General features: G+C 52.1%; 1 protein-coding gene across 2 annotated transcripts in view; it reads right to left on the bottom strand.

The window, feature by feature from the left end:
- Positions 1–256: 256 nt before the first annotated feature.
- DEDD2 (death effector domain containing 2) overlaps positions 257–20,762 on the bottom strand; it is a 33,475-nt gene continuing 12,969 nt past the window's right edge. The window contains exons 5-6 of one of the 2 annotated variants that reach the window (XM_057534435.1): positions 9,633–9,724; positions 257–502 (exon numbers count right to left, since the gene is read on the bottom strand). In XM_057534435.1, the coding sequence (XP_057390418.1) occupies positions 383–502; positions 9,633–9,724 (212 nt within the window). In that variant the 3' untranslated portion in view covers positions 257–382. Of the gene's footprint in view, positions 503–9,632; positions 9,725–17,769; positions 18,965–20,762 lie in introns of those variants that run through there. The other variant, XM_007168037.2, reaches the window with a different exon arrangement.

The following is a 20,762-nucleotide window of genomic DNA, read 5'->3' as shown; positions in this document are numbered from 1 at the left end:
GACCAGGAGAGGGACAAGGAGGTCTAGGGGAGCGGAGGGGGAGAGAACAGGAGAGCAGGTTGGGGGAGACAAAAATAGCAGGGAGGGGAGGGAGGCAAGGAGGGCAGGACACGGTCACTGAACACCTCCCCTGTGCCCGACACAGTAAGGCTAGGGAGGGAGAGGAAGGAAAGGGAGGCTGAAGGGGAAGGGACCCTGGGCCCCGGGCAAAGTCCGCTCCGAGTCTGAGGAGGACACATGGCCGCCAGCCCCGGCCGGCGGGGGCGCTGCGGTGCGGGGAGGAGGATGGGGCTGCGAGTGGTACCCAGACCGGGAAGGGGTTTGGGGGAGGAGGGCGCGGGCGCGCCGCGCGGTCTGGGCTCGGCAACAGCCTGTCGCTTTGTTACCCGTCATCCGGCTGCCCCGTGCCGACTGAATGGGCACACAGGATCGTCGCGTTGGGTGCGTGAGAGAAACATGAGAATCGCCAACTGCCCACGTGTACCGAGAGGGCTCCCGGGACCTACAATGCAAGTGCGTAACAGAAATAAATACAGGAAACACCTACCCCGCGGGCGTACAAAGTAAGTACACGGGCCCGTGCAGCGTGCTTAACAGACACGGAAGTACTTACTACCCCGTGTGCGCAGCAGCCTCTTGGGACCCACACTGTGTGCACAAAACAAACAAATGCAAGAAATACTCACCCCGCGTGCATACAAAGTAGGTACAGGGACTTTCGCAGCCCGCGCATAAGAGACATGGAACCACTTAATGCATCCTGCACAACGCAGGCCCTCAGGCCCTCAGGCCCCACCCACACTGACTGTGCAGGACACAAATAAATACAGGAAATGCCTGCCCCACCTGCACACAGACTAGGCACCCAGGACCTACAGGGAGGGCATGGACGTAGGAACCACATACCAAGCAGCTTGCCAGAATCCACACTGTGTATGCACAGCGCAAATGAACGCAGGGAGTACTGTATGGCCTGTGCCCAAAACGCAGGCGCATGACCTAATGGGCCTCCCTAGTGTCACCGTGAGAGAGGCCCACGAGCAGGTTCTGGAGACCCACAACGTGAGTATAACACAAGTTACTATAAGAAACTCCCACTCCGTTTGCAGACAAAGGCACATGGGTCCCGCTAGGAAGAAGGAAACCCAAAAAAAGGTGTGTGTGTAATGACAACTCAGGAATGGCCCACTCTAGAAAGAGCAAGAGGGAACACGGACCCTGCAATGAACGTACCCAACAGACCCCGGTGTGTGTGTGCACAACAGACAGAGGATGACTGCCAGAAGGGAGGTTCCAGGCCAGGGCTGGGGCCAAGGACAAGGATGGGCTGTGCTCTGCCTCGCCCCCCAGCACCTAAAAGGACGGCATGTGGTGAGGGCTCATCCCTTCTAAGAATGACCAAGTATGCGATAATTATGTGTATGATGAATATGCACTAAGGACACGAGTACCAGTGTTAAGGATCCAAAAACATTGATTTGCTACATGCGAAGTCCATTTCAGATGCTCACTAGACAGGATGTTGAGTGGCCCATGTAGGATAGGTATCCCCTAATTATCCAGAATATCCATATCAATGTCAGAAGCTGACATTCCTCACGTACGTATGTACCAGAAGCAGATGCGGGAGGACAGCCCTGGGTGCAGGTTGTCCTAAATGCTCTCGAGGGCTCCACCCAGCCCTGAGTCATAACCCTGGGAGGGTTGAGGCAACCACCAGGCACGTTCGAAGATGTATGGGGGACACGGCACACAACGCTGGGAATATGTGCGTGCTCTCCCTGCTTCTGAAAGAGCCCTGATTCCAGAAGTGTGGATTCCTCTGAAGAGTGTTGGGGGGGGGTCTGAGTGAGGGCCGTGTCTGGGTACAGATATGCATGCACGCAACTCTTCCCCTGTGAGTGAACTTGTGTGCTTAGCTCTCATCCTTCCTCGTTCGGCCCATTCACATTTCAGAAATTTGTGTAAAAATAACGGTACCTGGTGTTATAAATGCAATATGTTGTAAGCTATGGATACTTATAATTGTGTCTGCATATCTGAACGCACCTCTGGATAGAGGCACATGCTCGCTAATGCAACGTGTCTGTTCACGCATCTGTGGCCACGTGTGTGTGTGTGTGTGTGTGTATCTTTGTGTCTGGCTTCCAAGTCTTGGGTCTCCCTTACACCCCTGAGGGTAAAGGGGGTAAGATATGGGAAATGGAGGCACATGGGGTGGAGGAAGGAAACTGGGAGAAGGAGGAGAGAAGTGGTACAAGAAGAAGGGGGGGAAAAAGAGAAGTAGAAGTGGAATGGGACCTCGGGAAGGAAGGAAGGAGGCCGTGGGGACAGAGGCAGATGGGAGACAGTGGATGAGAAAGGGGGGAGCACAGGGACAGCAGGTAAATGGATGGAGAGAATGGAGGGGAGACTGGAGGAGAAAGGAGGTAAGTGGGGCGGACAGGAGACCAGCGAGAAGAGAGTGGGCTAAGGGTGTCAAGAAGAGGGACCCAGACTGGGGAGAGGAGAAACGAGATGAGAGATGGAGGGAAGGAGGAGAGGGAAAGAAATCAGAGAGATAGAGGTTTTTCTGGCCAGTACAAAATTCAGAGATTCCCCCAAGGTCCTCCCATGGGAAGGTGTTTGAGTGGGGCATGAAGGGGGATGGCAGGAAGCAGAAGAGAGGAGGGAAGAGAAATCGTAACTCAGCATCTCGGGATGGGGCAGAGAGCTGCCTCCAGCATCCCAAAAGGAGCTCAGAGAGAAGGGCTCCTGGGGCACAGAGAATGGTACCCAGAGCCAGCCCGAGGCGTGGAGGCAGCTGCAGGGGGAGGGTCCAGGAGGCAGTGGGAGGAGGAGCTGGCAGACTCAAGGAGGTGAGGGCTCCATGGTACAGAGGTTTCCAAAGGCCAGAAGGGCAGGCAGGAGTGGAGAACCAAGGACCAGGTAGAGGGAAGAAGCTTAGAAAGGAGCAGAGGCGTGAGAGCCTGCTGGCTAGAAATAGCCAGGGCAAATGGAGGAGCGGCTGGAGGGTGACGTGAAGGCCACTGGGCATCTTGCAGATGGGCCTAGCGTTATGCACTTCCAAGGATCAAGAAGCTCTTCTAGGTTGTCTCTCCCAGAGCATATGATTCAGTCCCATTTAAGAAACATTCAATGAGTGCTAGTATGTGCTAGGACCGTGCTATGAGCTGAAAACACAAAGGTGACCCTCACAGAGACCCTGTTGTGGGGTGGAAAAAGACAATAAATATGCAGTTACTGATACACTCAGCAACGCAGATGAACCCGAAAAGCAAAGTGAACAAGGCTTGTCACAGGAGACTACATACGGTAGGATTCCATTTACACGAAATTCTAGACAGAGCGAAACTCTAGTGACAGAAAAGTAGCTCAGTGGTGGAAAGGAGCTGGGATTGGGAGGAGGGACTGTAGAAAAGGGACAGGAGGGAACTTTGGGGGGTAACGGAAATGTTTTGCATCATGACTGTGGTGGTAGTTACATGACCCTGTGTGTGTGAAGAACCATCATACTGTACACTTACAGGTGGTGAATGATTGTATTTAAATTATACTGCAATAAAGCTGACCAAAAATACATAAATAAACAAAAAATTATGCGCCAGAAGGCTCAAGATAGGGAAAACTGTTAAGTTTAACTTTAACAACAGTTAACTGTTGTTAAGGCTCAAGATAGGGAAAACTGTGCTCTGTAGGAACCAAGAGGAGGTGGAGGGGGCAGTGAGGGAGGGCTTCCAGGAGGAGGTGATGCCTGAGATAAGACCTTAAGGATGGGGGTGGGGGTAAGGCGTTTCCATGGAAGAAGGACTTTCACATGGTAGCAGGTGAGGACTGAAAAAAGTTCAGTATGCCTCAAACACAGAATGCAAAGTAGGGCTATCAAGTAATGAGAGTAGAGAAAATCAAGGTCCAAAATACAAACCTCATGACCATTGGGAGTACTGGGTTGAATAAACCCCACCTGCACCCCCAAAGGCCCAAAAGAGGGAAACTGCAAGCAAGACAGGACTGGGAATTGCTAATCTGCCCTCGGCTGCCCCACAGATAGGGGTTCCTTCCCTTGTCCTTCCGGGACTTCTTCCCTGCTCCCTTCACGTGGGAACATCCCTCCCCACCAGGCAACAGCCTCTGAAGTGGGCCATGCCCCCGTCCCCCCAGTCCCTGCCCACAGCCCACATCTATCTGCAAGCTTGCTGGCCCCCGTGGATCCCTCCGGCCTGGATTCCATGTGGCCACTGCCCCCTGGTGGCTGGAGCCATGCATTACTGAGGATGAAGGGACAGTGTCAAGGCCAGGGCCTAGTCTCTGCCCCACCAGAGCCCAGTCCGGGCCACTCCCATCAATGTTCCCCCTCACAGATGGCCTCCTCCTTGCTAAATCCAAAAGGCGCTTTTCAGTCCTATGGGACTTGCCTTCTCTGCAGCACACGGTCACAACCATCTTTTAAAAATCCTCTTTACATCTAAGAAAGTTCACTCCTTTGGTTCTCCTGCTGTCTCGGCTGCTCTCCCAGAGTGAATCATCCCTACCCCAAACTGTCTTCTCTCTGCTGGTAACCCCAAATTTGTCTCCAGCTTATCCCTCTCTCCTAAGCTTCAGACCACATATCCAGCCACCTCCTGGAGGTCCCAAAGGCACCTCAGAATCAAGAAGTCTAACCTGAAATGCCTCTTCCCCATCATGCCCCCCCAAAACACACACACACTTGAGGTCCCTCCCCCCATAGTAGCACCTCCATCCAATCTGGCAATCAAGTCAAGAAAAATGGCCCCCAGCCTGACAGCCTCTTCCTCACATTCATATCCAAATCGGGCTTGAAATCCAATTCAGTTCATTTACCTCCTTAATATTAAGATGAAACGGTGGGGAGGGATAGATTGGGAGTTTGAGACTGACATGTACACACTGCTATGTTTAAAATAGATAACCAACAAGGACCTACTGTATAGCACGGGGAACTCTGCTCAGTATTCTGTAATAACCTGAATGGGAAAAGAATTTGAAAAAGAACAGATACATGTATATGTATAGCTGAATCACTGTGCTGTACACCTGAAACTAACACAACATTGTTAATCAACTATACTCCAATATAAAATAAAAATTTAAAAATAAATAAAATGTAGAAACCAACTGAAAAAAACAATAAAATTTTTTTTTAAAAAAGATGAACCGTATGAAAATTACCAATCGTCAATCAGCTTTTTTTTTTACAAAAGAGCAGTTTCAAAGAATTCAACCTAATATTTCTCAAATTCATCTCCTCTTCTCTTCCCTGCCCCCAGTGTCCTGGTTCATGCCTCCACACTTCCTGCTTGGCCCGATGCACCTGCTTCCTACCTGGCCTCCCAGTTTCCATTCTGGCCACTGGGGTGATCGTTCCACAACATGCCTCTGATGAAGTCACTCCCTGCTTCAAACTCTCTCAGGGCTCCCTGTTGCCAACAGGACAAAAGCCAAACCCTTTAGCCAGCTTTTCAGGCCCTTTGCAATATCTGGCTCCCCTCCCCCTCCAGTCCCTGCCCACCATGCATCCTATCCTCCGACCACACTGGACCACCACTACTTCCTTGAATGCCTCCTCCTACCTCCTGGCCTTGGTACATGCAGTTCCCTATAACTAGAATGTCCTTCCCACTCTTCTCCCCCTGGCTAACTTATTAGACTTCAAGAACCAGCTCCCAGAGGCAGGGGCGGGCATGCTTCGTGACCCCCGCCTCCCGGATCCCCTCCTCTTCGGCCCAAATCCAGAGGAGGGGAGAAGGGGCGTAGATGGGTGAGGGAGAGAGCCAGGGTCAGGAGAAGGACGGTCCCTTTGGGGGAGGGGCACGTGTACCCGAGTATTTATGCGTGTGTGTGTGTGTGTGTGTGTGTGTGTGTGTGTGTGTGTGTCTGGGCCTGGTGCATTTATCAGGTGTCCAGTGTGAGCAGTGATGAGATCTGGCTCTGAGCTGAGGCTAAGACAGAGGGTGCCTTCTTGGCCCCTGGGCACCCTCCTGGTCCTCCTCCAAGGCATCCTCTGCCTGGCCACATTGCCAACGGGAAGAGGCCATGCCACTGCCACTTTTGCTTGTCCTCTGGGTCACTGGTATCCTCGGCAAGGCTGCCAGCTGGACCTAAGCCCTTGTTCCAACTCTGGTTGAGGGCCTGCGTGATTGCCTGTGCCCAGGCGGATGGGGCTCTCTGTCCAGGTGTGCCTGGAGGTCATCCAGCATCTAAGCGTGGCGTGGCCCTGTCGGCTTGGGGCAGCTCTGTGCCCCACGCCGGTGCTCCTCAGCACCGTGTACAGCAGGCATGGGGCATGCCTGGTTGGGAGGGCCCTGCACGTCCTGGATCTCCTTCCCAGCTATGCAGCTTTGTTCCCTCAGGGAAAATTTAGGACCCTGCTAGCTGCAGAGAACCAACCTGCCCTTTGCACAGGAACTCACCCCTGGCCCAGCAGCGCTGGCCAAGCACAAACCAGTACCCTCTGCTGCATACCTCTCTGCCCCAGCCCCCTCTTGGGCATCATAGGTTATACATTGGACCTTCTCCACTTCTTCACTTGGCACTAGACTTCCCCACTGACCTGGGCCCTGGTGGTGTTAGCACAAGAAAGGGGAAGAATGGGAGGTGAGAAGTCTGGTGCGTCCAGGCCTGCATACAGCTATGCCTTGTTTTCTTACAGTGTTAGCACTTTAAACACGTCTTCTGGGGAGGGGGTGAGCAAGGGCCCCAGGGCCCTGTCTGGGGCTTCCCCAAGTCTGGCCTTTTCATGATTCACTGTGAGTGCCCTGAGCCCTCGGGGCTGACGGGTTCCCGCTCAAAGTATCTACCCCGCTATGGGACCCCAGCCCTGGACCCCATCAGCAGGACCCGGACTGCCCCATCAGCAGGAAGCTGTTCGTCCTGTCCCATCCTCTGTCCTTTAGGGGATGGCCATAGTGGCACGTAACTTGACAGTGCTGGAAACCTTAGGGGGACATGGAGGGAGATCACATATCCCAGAACAACCCAAGAACACTTTTGAAAAGCAACGTGGAAAAGATTGCAAATTAACAGAGTGCAAAGTGTATTTCTCCCTTCTTGGTATCTTGTTTTGTAATTTTTCTCACGTTACTGCCGAGGACAGTGCTGAGCACGTGGTAGATTCTCAATAAACTTGACTGAGTGAAAAAAAAAAAAAAAAGAACCAGCTCCCATACCCTATGCTACTGTCAATCTCCAGTTTATACATTCACCCATTCCATACACAAGCTGAGGTACCTATATAAGTGTGACTTCCATGGAAGGTGCTAGGGATGCAAAGCAGGAGAGGATATAATTCCTGCTGTCAAGAGCTCAAATTCTCTTGAGTTTTCAAGGGGAAATCATTCTCTCGAAATTGCAGGGGGCATTAAACTCAGAGAGGACAGTATGAACAGAAAAAAACGGGCACATGAGGAAGAGCAGGGTGTGTGCAGACAGGCAGGGGGGGGGCGTTGCTAGAGCACAAGCTGTGAGAGAAAGATGCTGCTGGAGAGGCTGGATGGGGTCCAGTCATTAAGCATCTTTTGATCTCAGAGGCCATGGGAGTTTCATCAAGGGCAGTTTTGCATTTTTGAGCGGGGGCCAGAAAAATCAGGAAACTGTTGCAATAGCCTAGGCAAGGGGTACTGAAAGCTAGTATTACGACGTTGGTATCAGGGACACAGAGGAGGGCACAGGCTGCAAAAACCTTGAGGTAAATCCAGTCAGCAAGGCTTTACACTTGGATATGAGGGTAAGGGAGAGAGTGGTGTCAAGGGCACGCTCCTCAGCTGGATGCCAGGATAGGTGGAGGTCCCATTTGCTGAGCTGGGAGAGAATAAGAGGTGGCACAGAACTTATTCAATGAAGTTCTTTTTTTGTTGTTGTGTTTGTTTGTTTTTGGCTGCGCTGTGAGGCTTGCGGGATCCTAGCTCCCCAACCAGGGACTGAACCTGGGCCCTCAGCAGTGAAAGCGAAGAGTCCTAATCACTGGACTGCCAGGGAATTCCCCAGTGAAGTTTTTATGGAACTTTTCTTTTTAATATAAATGTATTTATTTATTTATTTTTGGTTGCGTTGGGTCTTTGTTGCTGCACATGGGCTTTCTCTAGCTGCAGCGAGCGGGGGCTACTCTTCGTTACGGTGTGCAGGCTTCTCATTGCAGTGGCTTCTCGTTGCGGAGCACGGGCTCTAGGTGCGCGGGCTTCAGTAGTTGTGGCACGCGGGCTCAGTAGTTGTGGCTCACAGGCTCTAGAGCGCAGGCTCAGTAGTTGTGGCACGCGGGCTTAGTTGCTCCACGGCATGTGGGATCTTTCCAGACCAGGGTTCAAACCCGTGTCCCCTGCTTTGGCAGGCGGATTCTTAACCACTGTTCCACCAGGGAAGTCCCTTTATGGAACTTCTTATGTCTGCGGTGCTCATGGGACGTGCCCTGGGTCCAAGAGTTTATTATATTGGCTCTGCAGTCAATATTTGGACATATTTACGTGCAGTATCATGGAGACAGGTCTGCACTGAAGATTTGGGCATCATCAGCGTACAGGTGATAGCTCAGATCATGAGGGTGGATGACATCTCTCAGGAAGAATATGAAGAATGAGAGAGCTATGGGCCAAGGAAGGAGCACAGGGGAAGAGCCATATTTCAAAGGCAGGGTAGAGTAAGAGGAGCCCCTACAAGGACCAGAGAAGCTGTCAGGGAGGAAGGAGAACCATGAATGTGCTATGTTATGGAAGCTGAGGTAGGCAGCCCCTAAGAGGCCCCCGGTGACCCCTGCCTCCTGATACTCATGTGCTTGTGTGATCCCTTCCCCATGAATGTGGGCTGGACCTAGTGACTCACTTCTAATAAACAGAATATGGCAGAAGTAATGGGATGTCACTTCCAAGATTAGGTTATAAAAAGGACCACACTGGGAATTCCCTGGCAATCCAGTGGTTAGGACTCCATGCTCTCACTGCCGAGGGCCCAGGGTTCAGTCCCTGGTTGGGGAACTAAGATCCTGCAAGCCAAAGAAACCCAAACCAAAACAAAACAAAAAACACCACAGCTTCCTTGCCTGTGTAGTGCATGTCTTTCTTTTCCCCCATCTCTCCTGTCTCTCTCCTTCCTCCCTCCCTCCCTCCCTCCCTCCCTCCCTCTCTCTCTCTCTCTCTCTCTCCCTCTACTGGATCACTCACACTGGGGGAAACTAGGTCATGCTATCCATCACACACACACAACCCAAGCCTTCAGAAGAGACCACAACCCCTCAGCTAGGCCGCTCATGGATTTCTGACCTGCAGAAACTATGAGATAATAAATGTTTGTTATTTTAAGGTGTTAAGTCTTGGGTTGATTTGTTATGCAGAAGCCAAGGGAGGAGAGATTTTCAAGAGAGGCACTGGTCAGTGGAGTTAAAAACTGCAGATAAAGACTGAAAAACGTCCTTGGATGTGGCAAGAGAAAGTCATTAACAAGCTCGGTGCAAATGGTTTCGGTGAGTTGAGGACTCAGATGGGAGATGAAGGCTGGGGCTGACTGACGAGCAGGCGTGCACGGACATCTGTTGTTTCTGCCTGCCCAGCATCCATTTCCCCACCGTCTATGACAGCTCCCTGATTTTTCTCTGAGTAACCACCCATGGCCTACCGGATACGTACGATTCCATGAGACTGTGTCTGCCAGGGTGCCCAGCTGTCCACAGGCCAAAGGGAGGTCACATGACTCAAGCTGCACCAATCAGAAGCTCTCCCTGGAATTTGAATTGTGAGCTTACGTGACAGGACGCCAGAACCTGGTTGGAGCTGATTCATGCAGCAGCCAGGGCCCTGAGGAAACCGCCATTCCTTCCTGCTCTCTCGATTCCCACCGCTGCCCTGGCTCCAGTCTTTTCTGAAGCCGGGTTCTTCGGTCATTCCTTCCACTGTGTGTGCCACCTTTACTTCCTTCTAACAAATTCCTTGCTTGCTTAAGCTAGCAAGTCAGTCTCTGTTGCTTGCAGCCGAAGAACCCTAACTCATACTTATTTTCAAGAATTTTGGGTGGGATGAGGAGAAAGACAAAGGACAGGCGCTAGAGGGAGCGCAGAGTAAAGGGAGGTGGAGGTTTTTTGTTAGTTTTTTGGTTTTGGTTTTGTTTTTTTATTTAGGCTGCACCGGGTCTTAGTTGCAGCACGCGGGATCTTTAGTTGCAGCATGTGGGATCTAGTTCCCCAACCAGGGATGGAACCCAGGGCTCCTGTATTGGGAGCCCAGAGCCTTACCCACTGGACCACCAGCAAAGTCCTTGTTAGTTGTTAAAGTGGTAGAAATTTGCATATATGTATAGGCTAAGAAGAAGGAGAGAGAAGGAAGGACTGTTGAAACAGAGAAGGGGGGCTTCCCTGGTGGCGCAGTGGTTGAGAATCTGCCTGCTAATGCAGGGGACACGGGTTCGAGCCCTGGTCTGGGAAGATCTCACGTGCCGCGGAGCAACTAGGCCCGTGAGCCACAGCTACCGAGCTTGCGCGTCTGGAGCCTGTGCTCCGCAACAAGAGAGGCCACGATAGTGAGAGGCCCGCGCACCGCGATGAAGAGTGGCCCCCGCTTGCCGCAACTGGAGAAAACCCTCGCACAGAAACGAAGACCCAACACAGCCAAAAATAAATAAATAAATAAAAATTAATTAATTAAAAAAAAACAAAGAAAGGAACAGAGAAGGGAAGAATGATGGAGTAATATTCTGGGAGTCATAATGATAGGCGATGCATGGGTGCAGAGGCTGGACTGTGGAGAAGGGAAGTAAAGGTGGGTGTGAATTCCTATAGGTGTGTGTAGGAAGCTGAAAGAAATGAATGACTGATTAGCCTTAGTTTTATTTGTTGAGACTGAAAGGGTAGGGTTGGGGGATGTTCATGGGAGCGTGGTGACTGAGAGAGGGGGTTGACCAAGAAGTCGGAGTGGCACCTATATGTACCACTTTGCCACCATTCTTCTCTGAGCCGATCTCAACCACCTGAACCAGGGTTAGGGATGTGCTGATAGATGAGGCAGAGGCCAGGGTGCACAGGAATCCAGAGCGTGCTGCTCATTTTCCATTTGCCCCTCCAGGTCCACCTCCACCCTTCTCTGCCCGTATGAACAGCATCATCCAGGCTCCCTTGCCCTCTGGCTTCTAACTGGGTCATTCTGGATATTTCATCTCCTACTCCCAGCTCTGGATCGGTACCGTGGTTTGTTTGTTTGTTTGTTTGTTTCTTGGCCATGCCACGTGGCTTGCAGGATCTTAGTTCCCCAACTAGGGATCGAACCTGGGCCCCTGGCAGTGGAAGCACGGAATCCTAACCACTGGACCACCAAGGAATTCCCACTACCATGGTTTTTTGTCCCTTTTCTTTTTTGGGGGGGGGGGAGCCACGTGGCACGTGGATCTTAAGTTCCCTGACCAGGGACAAAACCTGCGCTCCCTGCATTGGACGCGCGGAGTCTTAACCACTGGACCACCAGGGAAGTCAGAGTACCGTAGTTCTGAGAGTGGCTGCACCCTCCACAACGCTGACACTGCTCAGGTATGTTCCACGGTCTCACCAGGCTCCAGTAATATCATTTCCTCTCCTGACCCCTGCAGACCTCAGAGTGGTCCCAACTTCCCGCTGCCTTCACCTCCCTTGTTGGTTCTCTCAACCTGACCCACACTCTCTGCAAAAAGTCCCTTCATTAAATGATCTTTGAAATGCCAGCTGTGGTGCCCTCTGTTTCCCGCTGGGACCCTGACTATTAGAGAGCTAGCCAGAGAGATCAGATGGTCCAATGTGAGGCTCTGGCTGGGCAGGGAAGGGAGAGGAGCCAGGAGGGGTCTGGCCAACTGGCAGAAAACAGAGGGGTCAAGGAAGTGGAGCTCTCTCTATGAGTTGATGCTACAGGTGTGATGGCAGCGGAGGCCTGCCAGGCCTGGAAGGAAGATGCTGGGATCAGAGCAGAGGATACTGGATTTTGAACATGGCAGATAGTACGGGGTTGTGGTTAAAACCAGGGATTTTTAATTTGGGACCCAGAGAGTGCTCTGTTACAATCTTGGCTCGGCCCCTTTACTAAATGTGCCACCCAGGGAAGTGACTTCACCTTCCTGAGTGTGTATCCTCATCTTTAAAATACCAACCCTACAGGTTTTTGGGACGGGTAAACGTGTAAACCGTTTGGCACAGTGCCTGGCATGTGGTATAAGTGCTCAGTAAATGTTCACTATGTGCACTGCCCTTCCGGGTCATGACTAAGTCCAAGGTGTGGTCATGGGAGTGGATGGCTGGCGTGGGAGGAAGGTCACCAAGGATGAGGTGGAAAGAGACCAAGAGGCTAGATAACTAGAAGGATGGGTCACCACACGGAGGTTACGTATCCCAGCAGAACGGCAGGGGCTGGGGTGGAGAGGAAGTCTGTGAGGATGTGCTAGAGTCTTCAGGAATGAGGGGGAGTAAGCAAGGAGTCAACAGATGTCAATGAGGAAGTGGAACAGAGGGTGACAGAACCCGAGGACCTAAGGCTCAAGGAAGTCTGGGTTCTGTGAAGCCAGATTAGAGTTGGTGTCTGCCTCATCTGAGTTCCCACAGCCCCTCATACGTCCCTTTGAGATGCCCTCAGAGATCGCATCCCCCACAAAGCCAGAGCATGTCAAGAGAGGGATTGGACCTGACCCATCCTATAGTAGCTAGAAGTATACATTGGTAAATGATTGTTGAGTGATTTGGGGGTGAGGGAAGGAGAAAAGTCATGGGTAACATTCAGTAAAGGGGCAGAGCCAGGATTGTAACACAGAACTCTCTGGGTCCCAAATTAAAAATCCCTGGTTTTACAGAAACAGACTCATAGACATAGAGAACAGACTTGTGGTTGCCAAGGGGGGCTTGGTGGGAGAGGGGAGGATTGGGAGTTTTGGGTTAGCAGATGCAAATTATTATGTATAGAATGGATAAACAACAAGGCCCTACTGTATAGAATATGGAACTGTATTCAGTATCCTGTGATAAACTATAATGGAAAAGAATATAAAAAAGAATGTGTATATATGTATAACTGAATCACTTTGCTGTACAGCAGAAATTAACACAACATTGTAAATCAACTGTACTTCAATTTAAAAAATAAATTAAAAATTTTAAAATCCATGGTTTAAACCACAACCCAGTACTGTCTTCCATGTTCAAAATCCAGTATCCTGCGCTCTGACCCTGGAACCTACCTTTCAGGGCTGGCAGGCCTCCGCTGCCATCACACCTGTAGCATCAACTCATAGAGAGAGCTCCACTCCCTTGATCCTTCTGTTTTCTGCCAGTTGGCCAGACCCCTTCCTGGCTCCTCTCCCTTCCCTGTCCAACCAGAGCCTCATATTGGACCATCTTATTTACCCTTGACTTTGTTCCATTTATCTCTCTGCATACTCTTTACTTTTAATAACTTAATGCTTTAAAAAAAAAAAGCAACCTCTTACTCAGTTTAAACAAATGTTTCCTGAGACCTTTCATACATGGTACTCCACCTGTCTGGAATACCCTTGCCCATTCTATCCACCCAAAGATCTCCTACTCCCCATTCAAGAATGAGCAGAAATTAATCATGAGGGAGAAGAAAGATAAACCACAATGATATCCTACCACAAAATTAAAAGTGTCTGACAATACCAGGTATTGGCAAGGATGTGAGGCAAAGAGAACTCTCACTCAGTGCTGGTGGGACAGTAAATCGGTATAAACAATTTAGAAAAGAAGTTTGTCAGTGTAGTAGGCTGAAAAACGTCCCCCAAGGAAATTCTCTGGCAGTGGTTAGGACTTTGCCCTTTCACTGCAGGGGCACGGGTTCGATCCCTGGTCAGGGAACTAAGATCCCGCAAGCCATGCAGCACAGCCAAAAAAAAAAAGTCCATGGCTTAATGTCTGGAATCTGTGAATGTTATTTTATGTGGCAAAAAGAACTTTGCAGATGTGATTAAAGATTTTGAGATGAGGAGACTATTCTGGATTATTCGAGTGAGCCCTAAGTGCAATCACAAGTATCCTTATAAGGAGGCAAAGGGAGATTTGACACTGACAGAGAGGAGGCAATGTAACTACAGAAGCAGAAATTGGAGTAATGCAGCCACAGACCAAGGAATACTGGCAGCCACCAGAAGCCGGAGTAGGCAAGGAACAAATTCTCTCGTAGAGCCTCCAAGGGGAGTACGGGCCTGCCAACACCTTGACTTCGGCCCAGTGAAACTAATTTTAGACTTCTGGCCTCCAGAACTGTGAGAGAATACATTTATGTCGTGTTAATCCACTAGGTTTGTGGTAATTTGTTACAGCACTCATAGGAAACTAATTAGGCAGTATTGACCAAACCTGAACATACTCTTGCCCATGTCCAGAAATTCTCCAATTCTCCTTCCAGGTATATCCCAACAGAAATGTAAGCATTGGGCTTCCCTGGTGGTGCAGTGGACAAGAATCTGCCTGCCAATGCAGGGGACACAGGTTCGATCCCTGGTCCGGGAAGATCCCACATGCCACGGAGCAACTAAGCCCGTGCACCACAACTACTGAGCCTGCGCTCTAGAGCCCGTGCTCCGCAACAAGAGAAGCCACCGCAGTGAGAAGCCCGTGCACCGCAGTGAAGAGAAGCCCCCGCTCGCCGCAACTAGAGAAAGCCCACACGCAGCAACGAAGACCCAATGCAACCAAAAATAAATTAAAAAAAAGAAAAAAGTAAGCATTTGTTCACACACACACGCGCAAACGTAAGAATGTTCACAGCAACATTATACAGTACAGCTCCAAACTGCTAACAACCCAATGTCCATCAACAGTGCAATGCATGAACTACCTGTGGGATGGTCATACAATGAATACTACGCAGCAATAAAAATGAGTCAACTACAAATAAACAGAATGTGGAAGAATCTCACAGACACAAGGCTGAACAAAAGAAACCAGACACAACAGAAAACATATTGTATGACTCCATTTATATCAAATTCAAAAAGAGATAAAATTAACTATTTCATTGAGTGACATAAAACTAGAAAGTTAAAGAAAAGCAAGGAATTATTACTGTAAAAGAAAGAATAGTGTTCCTAGCTAGGGGAAGAGGAGAGTTGTGATCAGGAGGGCGCACATGACAGAAAGGGAGTGGGGGAAATTCTGGGGTGCTGCTAATGTATGTCTTATCATGGGAGGCACGGGTGTTTTACAACAGCTTATTAACTGTACATTTATGTTTTATACACTTTTCTGAATGTTATATTTCACAATTATATGTTATATTGTGATATTTGTTATATTTCACAAAAGTATCTTGGCGGGACTTCCCCGGCGGTCCAGTGGTTAAGACTCTGCGCTTCCACTAAAGGGGCCGCAGATTCGATCCCTGGTCGGGGAACTAAGATCCCTCATGCCGCATGGCCAAAAAAAAAAAAAAAAAAGTACCTTGGTGGCGGCGGTGGTGGTGATAATTTTTAATAAAATGATAATTTTTAATAAAATGAACAGGGAGCTTCCCAATCCATGAAGCTTTCCTGGGTCCCTCCATCCAGGGTCATCTGAGCACCCCCAGCCTCTGCTGCTTGTTCAGTCACTGACCACTCTGGGTTGTGACCCACGGTGTCCCAGTCTGGCTCACCCACCAGAACAGGAGCTGTCCAGAGCCAGCGCCCAGGCTAGAGTCCTCTCAGGATCCCCAGCAGGGGCCAGCCAGCCCAGGGCCGGGCAACCGGGAGGCCGCTCGGAACATGTGCTGCTGTGCAGGCACACGGGGCCTGCCTCACTTACCACCTCACGTTGTCATCGTCAGGGCCCCTGTGTGTCTGCTAGCAGTGTGGTAGGAGATGACTGCTGACCGAAAGAGGGCGTGGCTGACTCTGCATTGCCACTTACCTTTGACTCAGTCCATCTGTCTCTCTACATCCCATTCAGGAATGTTCCCTAAGGCCTCCTCGAGGAATGTTCTCTGCCTGGAATGGTCCCTCTCTGCCATTCTGCTGAACTCCTACTCATCCTTCAAGAGCCAGCTCCAGGCTCCTCTCCTCTGTGAAACCATGGCCCGCCTTCCTCTGAGCTCCCACAGGCCCCTATTTCCCTTGGCTGCAGCCTGTCCATGTCCTGCCCCATAGAATCTTTCTCGACTTCTAAAGCTCTCTGATCTCCCTGGGTTGTCCTCTTAGCCTGGGTCTGACCCACTTAATAGGCCTCCTCAGGACTCTGTCAAACATCCAACACGGGCTCTGGCAAGCCCAGGCAAGCTCCCTAGCGCATGCGCTCAGGGAGGTTCTGGAAACGCAAGACACTGCCTCGAGGTTCCCGCCACCGCCGGCTCTTGGCACACACTGCGCCCGCGCAGGCTCCCGCGGCCTCAAGGTTAGGCTCCCTTACTTCCGGCATGCACTTGCCATGAAAGGCACACCACCCCTCCCCACCCCCGGCTGAAAAGGGTGGAGTGGGCGGGGCCTAAGGCATGGGGCGGGGCTGAGGCAGGAGGGTGGGGGCTTCTGCAAGGAACTGAAGCGGGGATGGGAGTGGAAGTGGGGGAAGGGCCAGGGCCTGAATCTTGTCCGCTAAAGAGGCTGGGCCCACCATTCGCAGCCTGGAGGTTGGTGGGGAGACGCCCCAGGGCCTGAGGGAGAGGCGGACGCTGAAGTTCAGCTCAGGGTAGGTGAGGACAAGCAGCAACCCCCACCCCACAAGCACGGGAAGCCCCAGGTAGAGGAAGGCCCCAGATGTTGACAGGTTGTGAAAAGCAAGCCTAGGTCCCATACCAGCCAAGGAGACTCCCCTAGTTGAGGGAAGGAGAAAGCACGTGGAAGCCCCCACCTGCCTTCCCAACCTGACGGCATCCACCAGCGGAGAGCTGTTTGCCACCTCAGTGCTTCTCTACTCCTGAGGCAAGTCACTTCCAAAATCCCTACTTCACACAGCTGGCTAAGTATTAAATAGATCTTATCTAGGTGCCCAGCAGACATTACCTCCCTCACAGAGAAGGTAAATGGAGACAGTCTGGGATCATACAGCAACTAGATGGGTCAGGTCTTGACTCCTGGACAGGATTCAACTCCTAGACTTGCCACTGTATCCCTGTTTATCAACACAGGTCAGGGGGCCAGGACAGGTTCCCAGGCGTGGATAGCTGCATCCTTTCCCCCAAGAAAAGCCAGCAGTTGGGAATCCCTGCCCCGCCCCTCCCCAACTCCCAGCCCAGGTCCCCTTCTCGCCCAGGAAGGAAAGCCCCCAGTATTGTGTAAGAAACTTGAGTTCCTACACTCTTAAAACAAGGAATAGGGAAAGAGCAAGAGGCCACAACCTCAGCTGTAGCCATGGGGCAGCAGGAAGTAGCGTTTGGCCTCAGGAGGAGAAACAACAGAGATCCCGATTTAAGATAAGTAACTGTCCAGAAGCTGTGAGGGGTGAAGAGCACCTGGAGAGGCTTCTAGGCAGAGAGCACTGGCTGCTGGTCCATTTGGTTTCCAAACCCTTGGGCTCTGTCAGCCTTGGAGATAGACAGCTGGCCCACCTCACCGAACTAGTTAAAAAATACCAGCACTCCCAAGGACATACAGGAGTGAAGCACATGTGAATGAGGTTGGGAGAGTCTATGACTCCAAGGCAGTATTTCCTCCTTCAACAGATGAGGAAACTGAACCCAAAAGGAGGGCAAGCCCATGGCAGCAGCCAGCACATGATGGTCCAGCATCCTGCCCACCCTCCAGCCAGACACCAGGCGAGGAACTCCGGGATTGGTACAGGGCCCAGGCTCTAATCAGCTCCTTCCTCCAGCCCATAAAGAAAGAGTACAGCCTTGATGCCCACCTATGCCCTATCCAGGGCAGTTTTATTGGTGTCACTCGTAAAAGGCCTTTCCCATCAGCCCCAAGCCTTTGCCTTCCCTTTCTGAGAAAGAAGTTGGTTCCTGGTCCTGGCCTCCTGGGAAACAGCACACTTGGTCTGATGCCGCTGCAACACATGTGTGACACTCGGTGCAGATCCATGTGCAAATCTGTGTCCAGCTTCAGGGAGCAGAAGGGGGAGAGCCAGGTCTGTGTGTGGAAGCTGGGCAGAGCCCGGCTGGCTGTAGAGATGTGCGGGCAAGGTGAGCAGGCCCCAGATGCACCCCAGCTCCAGTGCCCACTGGTGTGGCTGAAGCTCAGGGTTTAGGGGCGGTATAATCAGAGATCCTGAGAGAGAAGCCCTTAGGCCAAAGCAGTAAGTGGAACAGGCCAGGGCAGGAGCCCAGGAGAGATTTCAGAGGGGGCAGCGTGCGTGCATGCACACAGCCCAGGGTCAGGAATATGATGTGAAAGGGGCCTTTGGTGTGTGGCTATGCCTCCCTTCCTTTCGGATCTGCAGGCCTGAGCCCCTGGCCTCCTGAAGGGAACGCACCTAATGGGCGGGGGGGTCGGGGGGGGTGTTGGAAAGGAAGCTCAGCTGGAAGTGGTTTAGGCCTCAAAGCCCACATCCTGTGGGAGGGTCTATCAAGGGGCCTGGCTGTCACAGTCCTCAGAGCTAGTGGAGTGACAGTCCTCTAGGAGTAGAGATGGTCGACAACCTCCAGGGGAGAAGGTGGCCCAGAGGCTAGGAGGTGGGGTCAGTCCTGCCAGATCCAGGATCAGGAGGCCTCAGGCAAGCGCCTTCCCCCCTCCTCCTCCATCAGAAGCAGGCGGCGCCGGCCAGCCTCGTAATCGGCCTCGTCCACACTGACCAGCAGGCGGACAGCCTCCCGGCCCACGGCTTCACGCAGAGCCTCAGTCAGGAACACGCCCCGCAGGGCCTGCAGCAGGGCACCACTCAGGTAGTCACCCCAGAAGGCGTCCAGATAGGAGAGCTCTGAGAACTTGATGTCACAGACCACAGAGCCCAGGTCCCGTGAGCGCAGCACCGCCGTGGCCTGCCCAAACACGTCCAGCTGCCGTGCCAGGGCCTGGGGCCGCCGGGATGCCACGCCCTGCTCCAAGGCCGGCCCATGCTCGCAGTACTCTGCTCGCACCCTGAGCCGGATGTCTGCGGAGAAGGAGGGACTGGTCAGGGAGGGGCCGACACCCGACACACGGCGCAGGGGGGCCAGGGGGAAGAGGGGGACCGCCACCCTCCCTCGCTCCCTCCAGCCTCCTCCTGCTGCCCCTCACTGTGGGTTGCACTGCACCAGCCCCACATCCTTCCCCCTTCTGGTAACCACACCCAAGTACAGGTGACACCCTCACTCGGCTTCTCTCTTGTGCTCTGACCTGTTACCTCCTGACCTGGTGGCCTTGCTCTTCCCCTCACGTGTCCCACTCCAGCCTCACCACCTCCTCGCTTCTCCCCCCACCAGCAGGCAGGTTCCGCCCGGCCCTGCCTCTCCTTCAGCCCGGGGTGTTCTCTCCCCAGCGTCCACAGGACTTACTCCCTCACTTCCTACAGGCCTTTGCTCAGAGGCCACCTCCCCAATGAGCCTACCTCGACAACCCTGTTTACCACCACCACCCGGCCCCAGGATTCCCAGCTCCCCTTTCCTTGCTCCATTTCTTCCCAAGGCACTTATCACCTTCTAACCTACTCTAAGCTCTCCCTTACCGTCAGGCTTATCACCTGTCTCCCCGCAATGTGAGCTCCCTGAAGGAAGGGATTTTTGTCTGTCTTGTTCACTAGTGTAGCCCCGTCACATACAGTAGGTACTCAATACACATTTGTGAAAGAACCAATGCACGAATGAATGGACTTGCTTTTTAAGTAAGCAGCTTTACCCCTCTTGCGTCCTCGAACAGGGAGGTTCACGTGGGGTCAGTCATATCCTCAGCCCCCCAACCACCAAGCAAGCACCAGGCCCAGGAGGCTCAAGGCTGGACCTGGGCTGGCTCTACTGCAAGCAGCAGCTCTCTTTCCACAGAGGCTGCCAAGAAGGTGGGCTGTTAAGCCCATAGCTGCTGGGGGCCGTTTTGCCACCAGGAGGGGAAAGAATGAAACCTACACAAGGGCAAGGATAGAGAGGAAAAGACTCCTGAGGTTCATCACGTGTGCCTGGAGCACCTGGATCTTCAGCTATAATCAAGTTCCTTTTTGCTTAAGCCAGTCTGAGTTGTGTTTGTCACTTATAACCCTGCCTACATCCACCCAAATGTGGTGGCAGTTCTGTGCAGGGGCTAGGACATGGAACTTCCAAGGCTATCCCTGTAAATGTGACCTCAGGCATATCACCCCCCTGTGGGATTACTGAATTCCCACCTGTGAATCGGGCTACTAACAGAACTTCCTCTCCACTCACAACAAAGGCTATCCTGAGGATCTGCTATAAGCTGGAAATGACAACAGTAGAATCACACAAACTCATTTAATTCACAAACGACCCTGTGAGGCAGGCCCTACTGTCACCCCAACTTACAGATGAGGAAATGGAAGCAAGGAGAAATGATTTGCCCAAGGTCGCACGGCCAGGGAGTAGCAAGGCATGACAGAGGGCACTGACCCTCCCACGCCCCAAAGAGCAGCTTCAGGTCAGTGGAGCTGATTCTAATCCAGGAGCCTTCAGGCGCTAGCTATGTGACCTGGGACAAGTCACCACCTCTCTGAGCCCAGGTTCCTGCCTAAACCAGGGGACAATCCCTACTGGAAAGCCTGTTCAGATGATGGTCCACCGATGGGTGCTAAAAAATGGCAGCCACCAGCAGCTCTGCTGTGCCAAACGCTTTGCCCTTGGAGATTCAGCCTGATCAGCCCTGTGGGGCAGGGGCCACAATGAACCCATTTGACAGATGAGGTAACTGACGCTCTGGGAGGGGAAATGTCATACCCCTGACTCCTTTCACCTTTCAAAGACTGTGTC

This window comes from Balaenoptera acutorostrata, chromosome 19 (genome assembly GCF_949987535.1).
Source record: "Balaenoptera acutorostrata chromosome 19, mBalAcu1.1, whole genome shotgun sequence".
NCBI classification, from domain to species: Eukaryota; Metazoa; Chordata; class Mammalia; order Artiodactyla; family Balaenopteridae; genus Balaenoptera; species Balaenoptera acutorostrata.
Note: the sequence above shows the minus strand (reverse complement) of the source record. Positions and strands in the feature narration are given on the sequence as shown.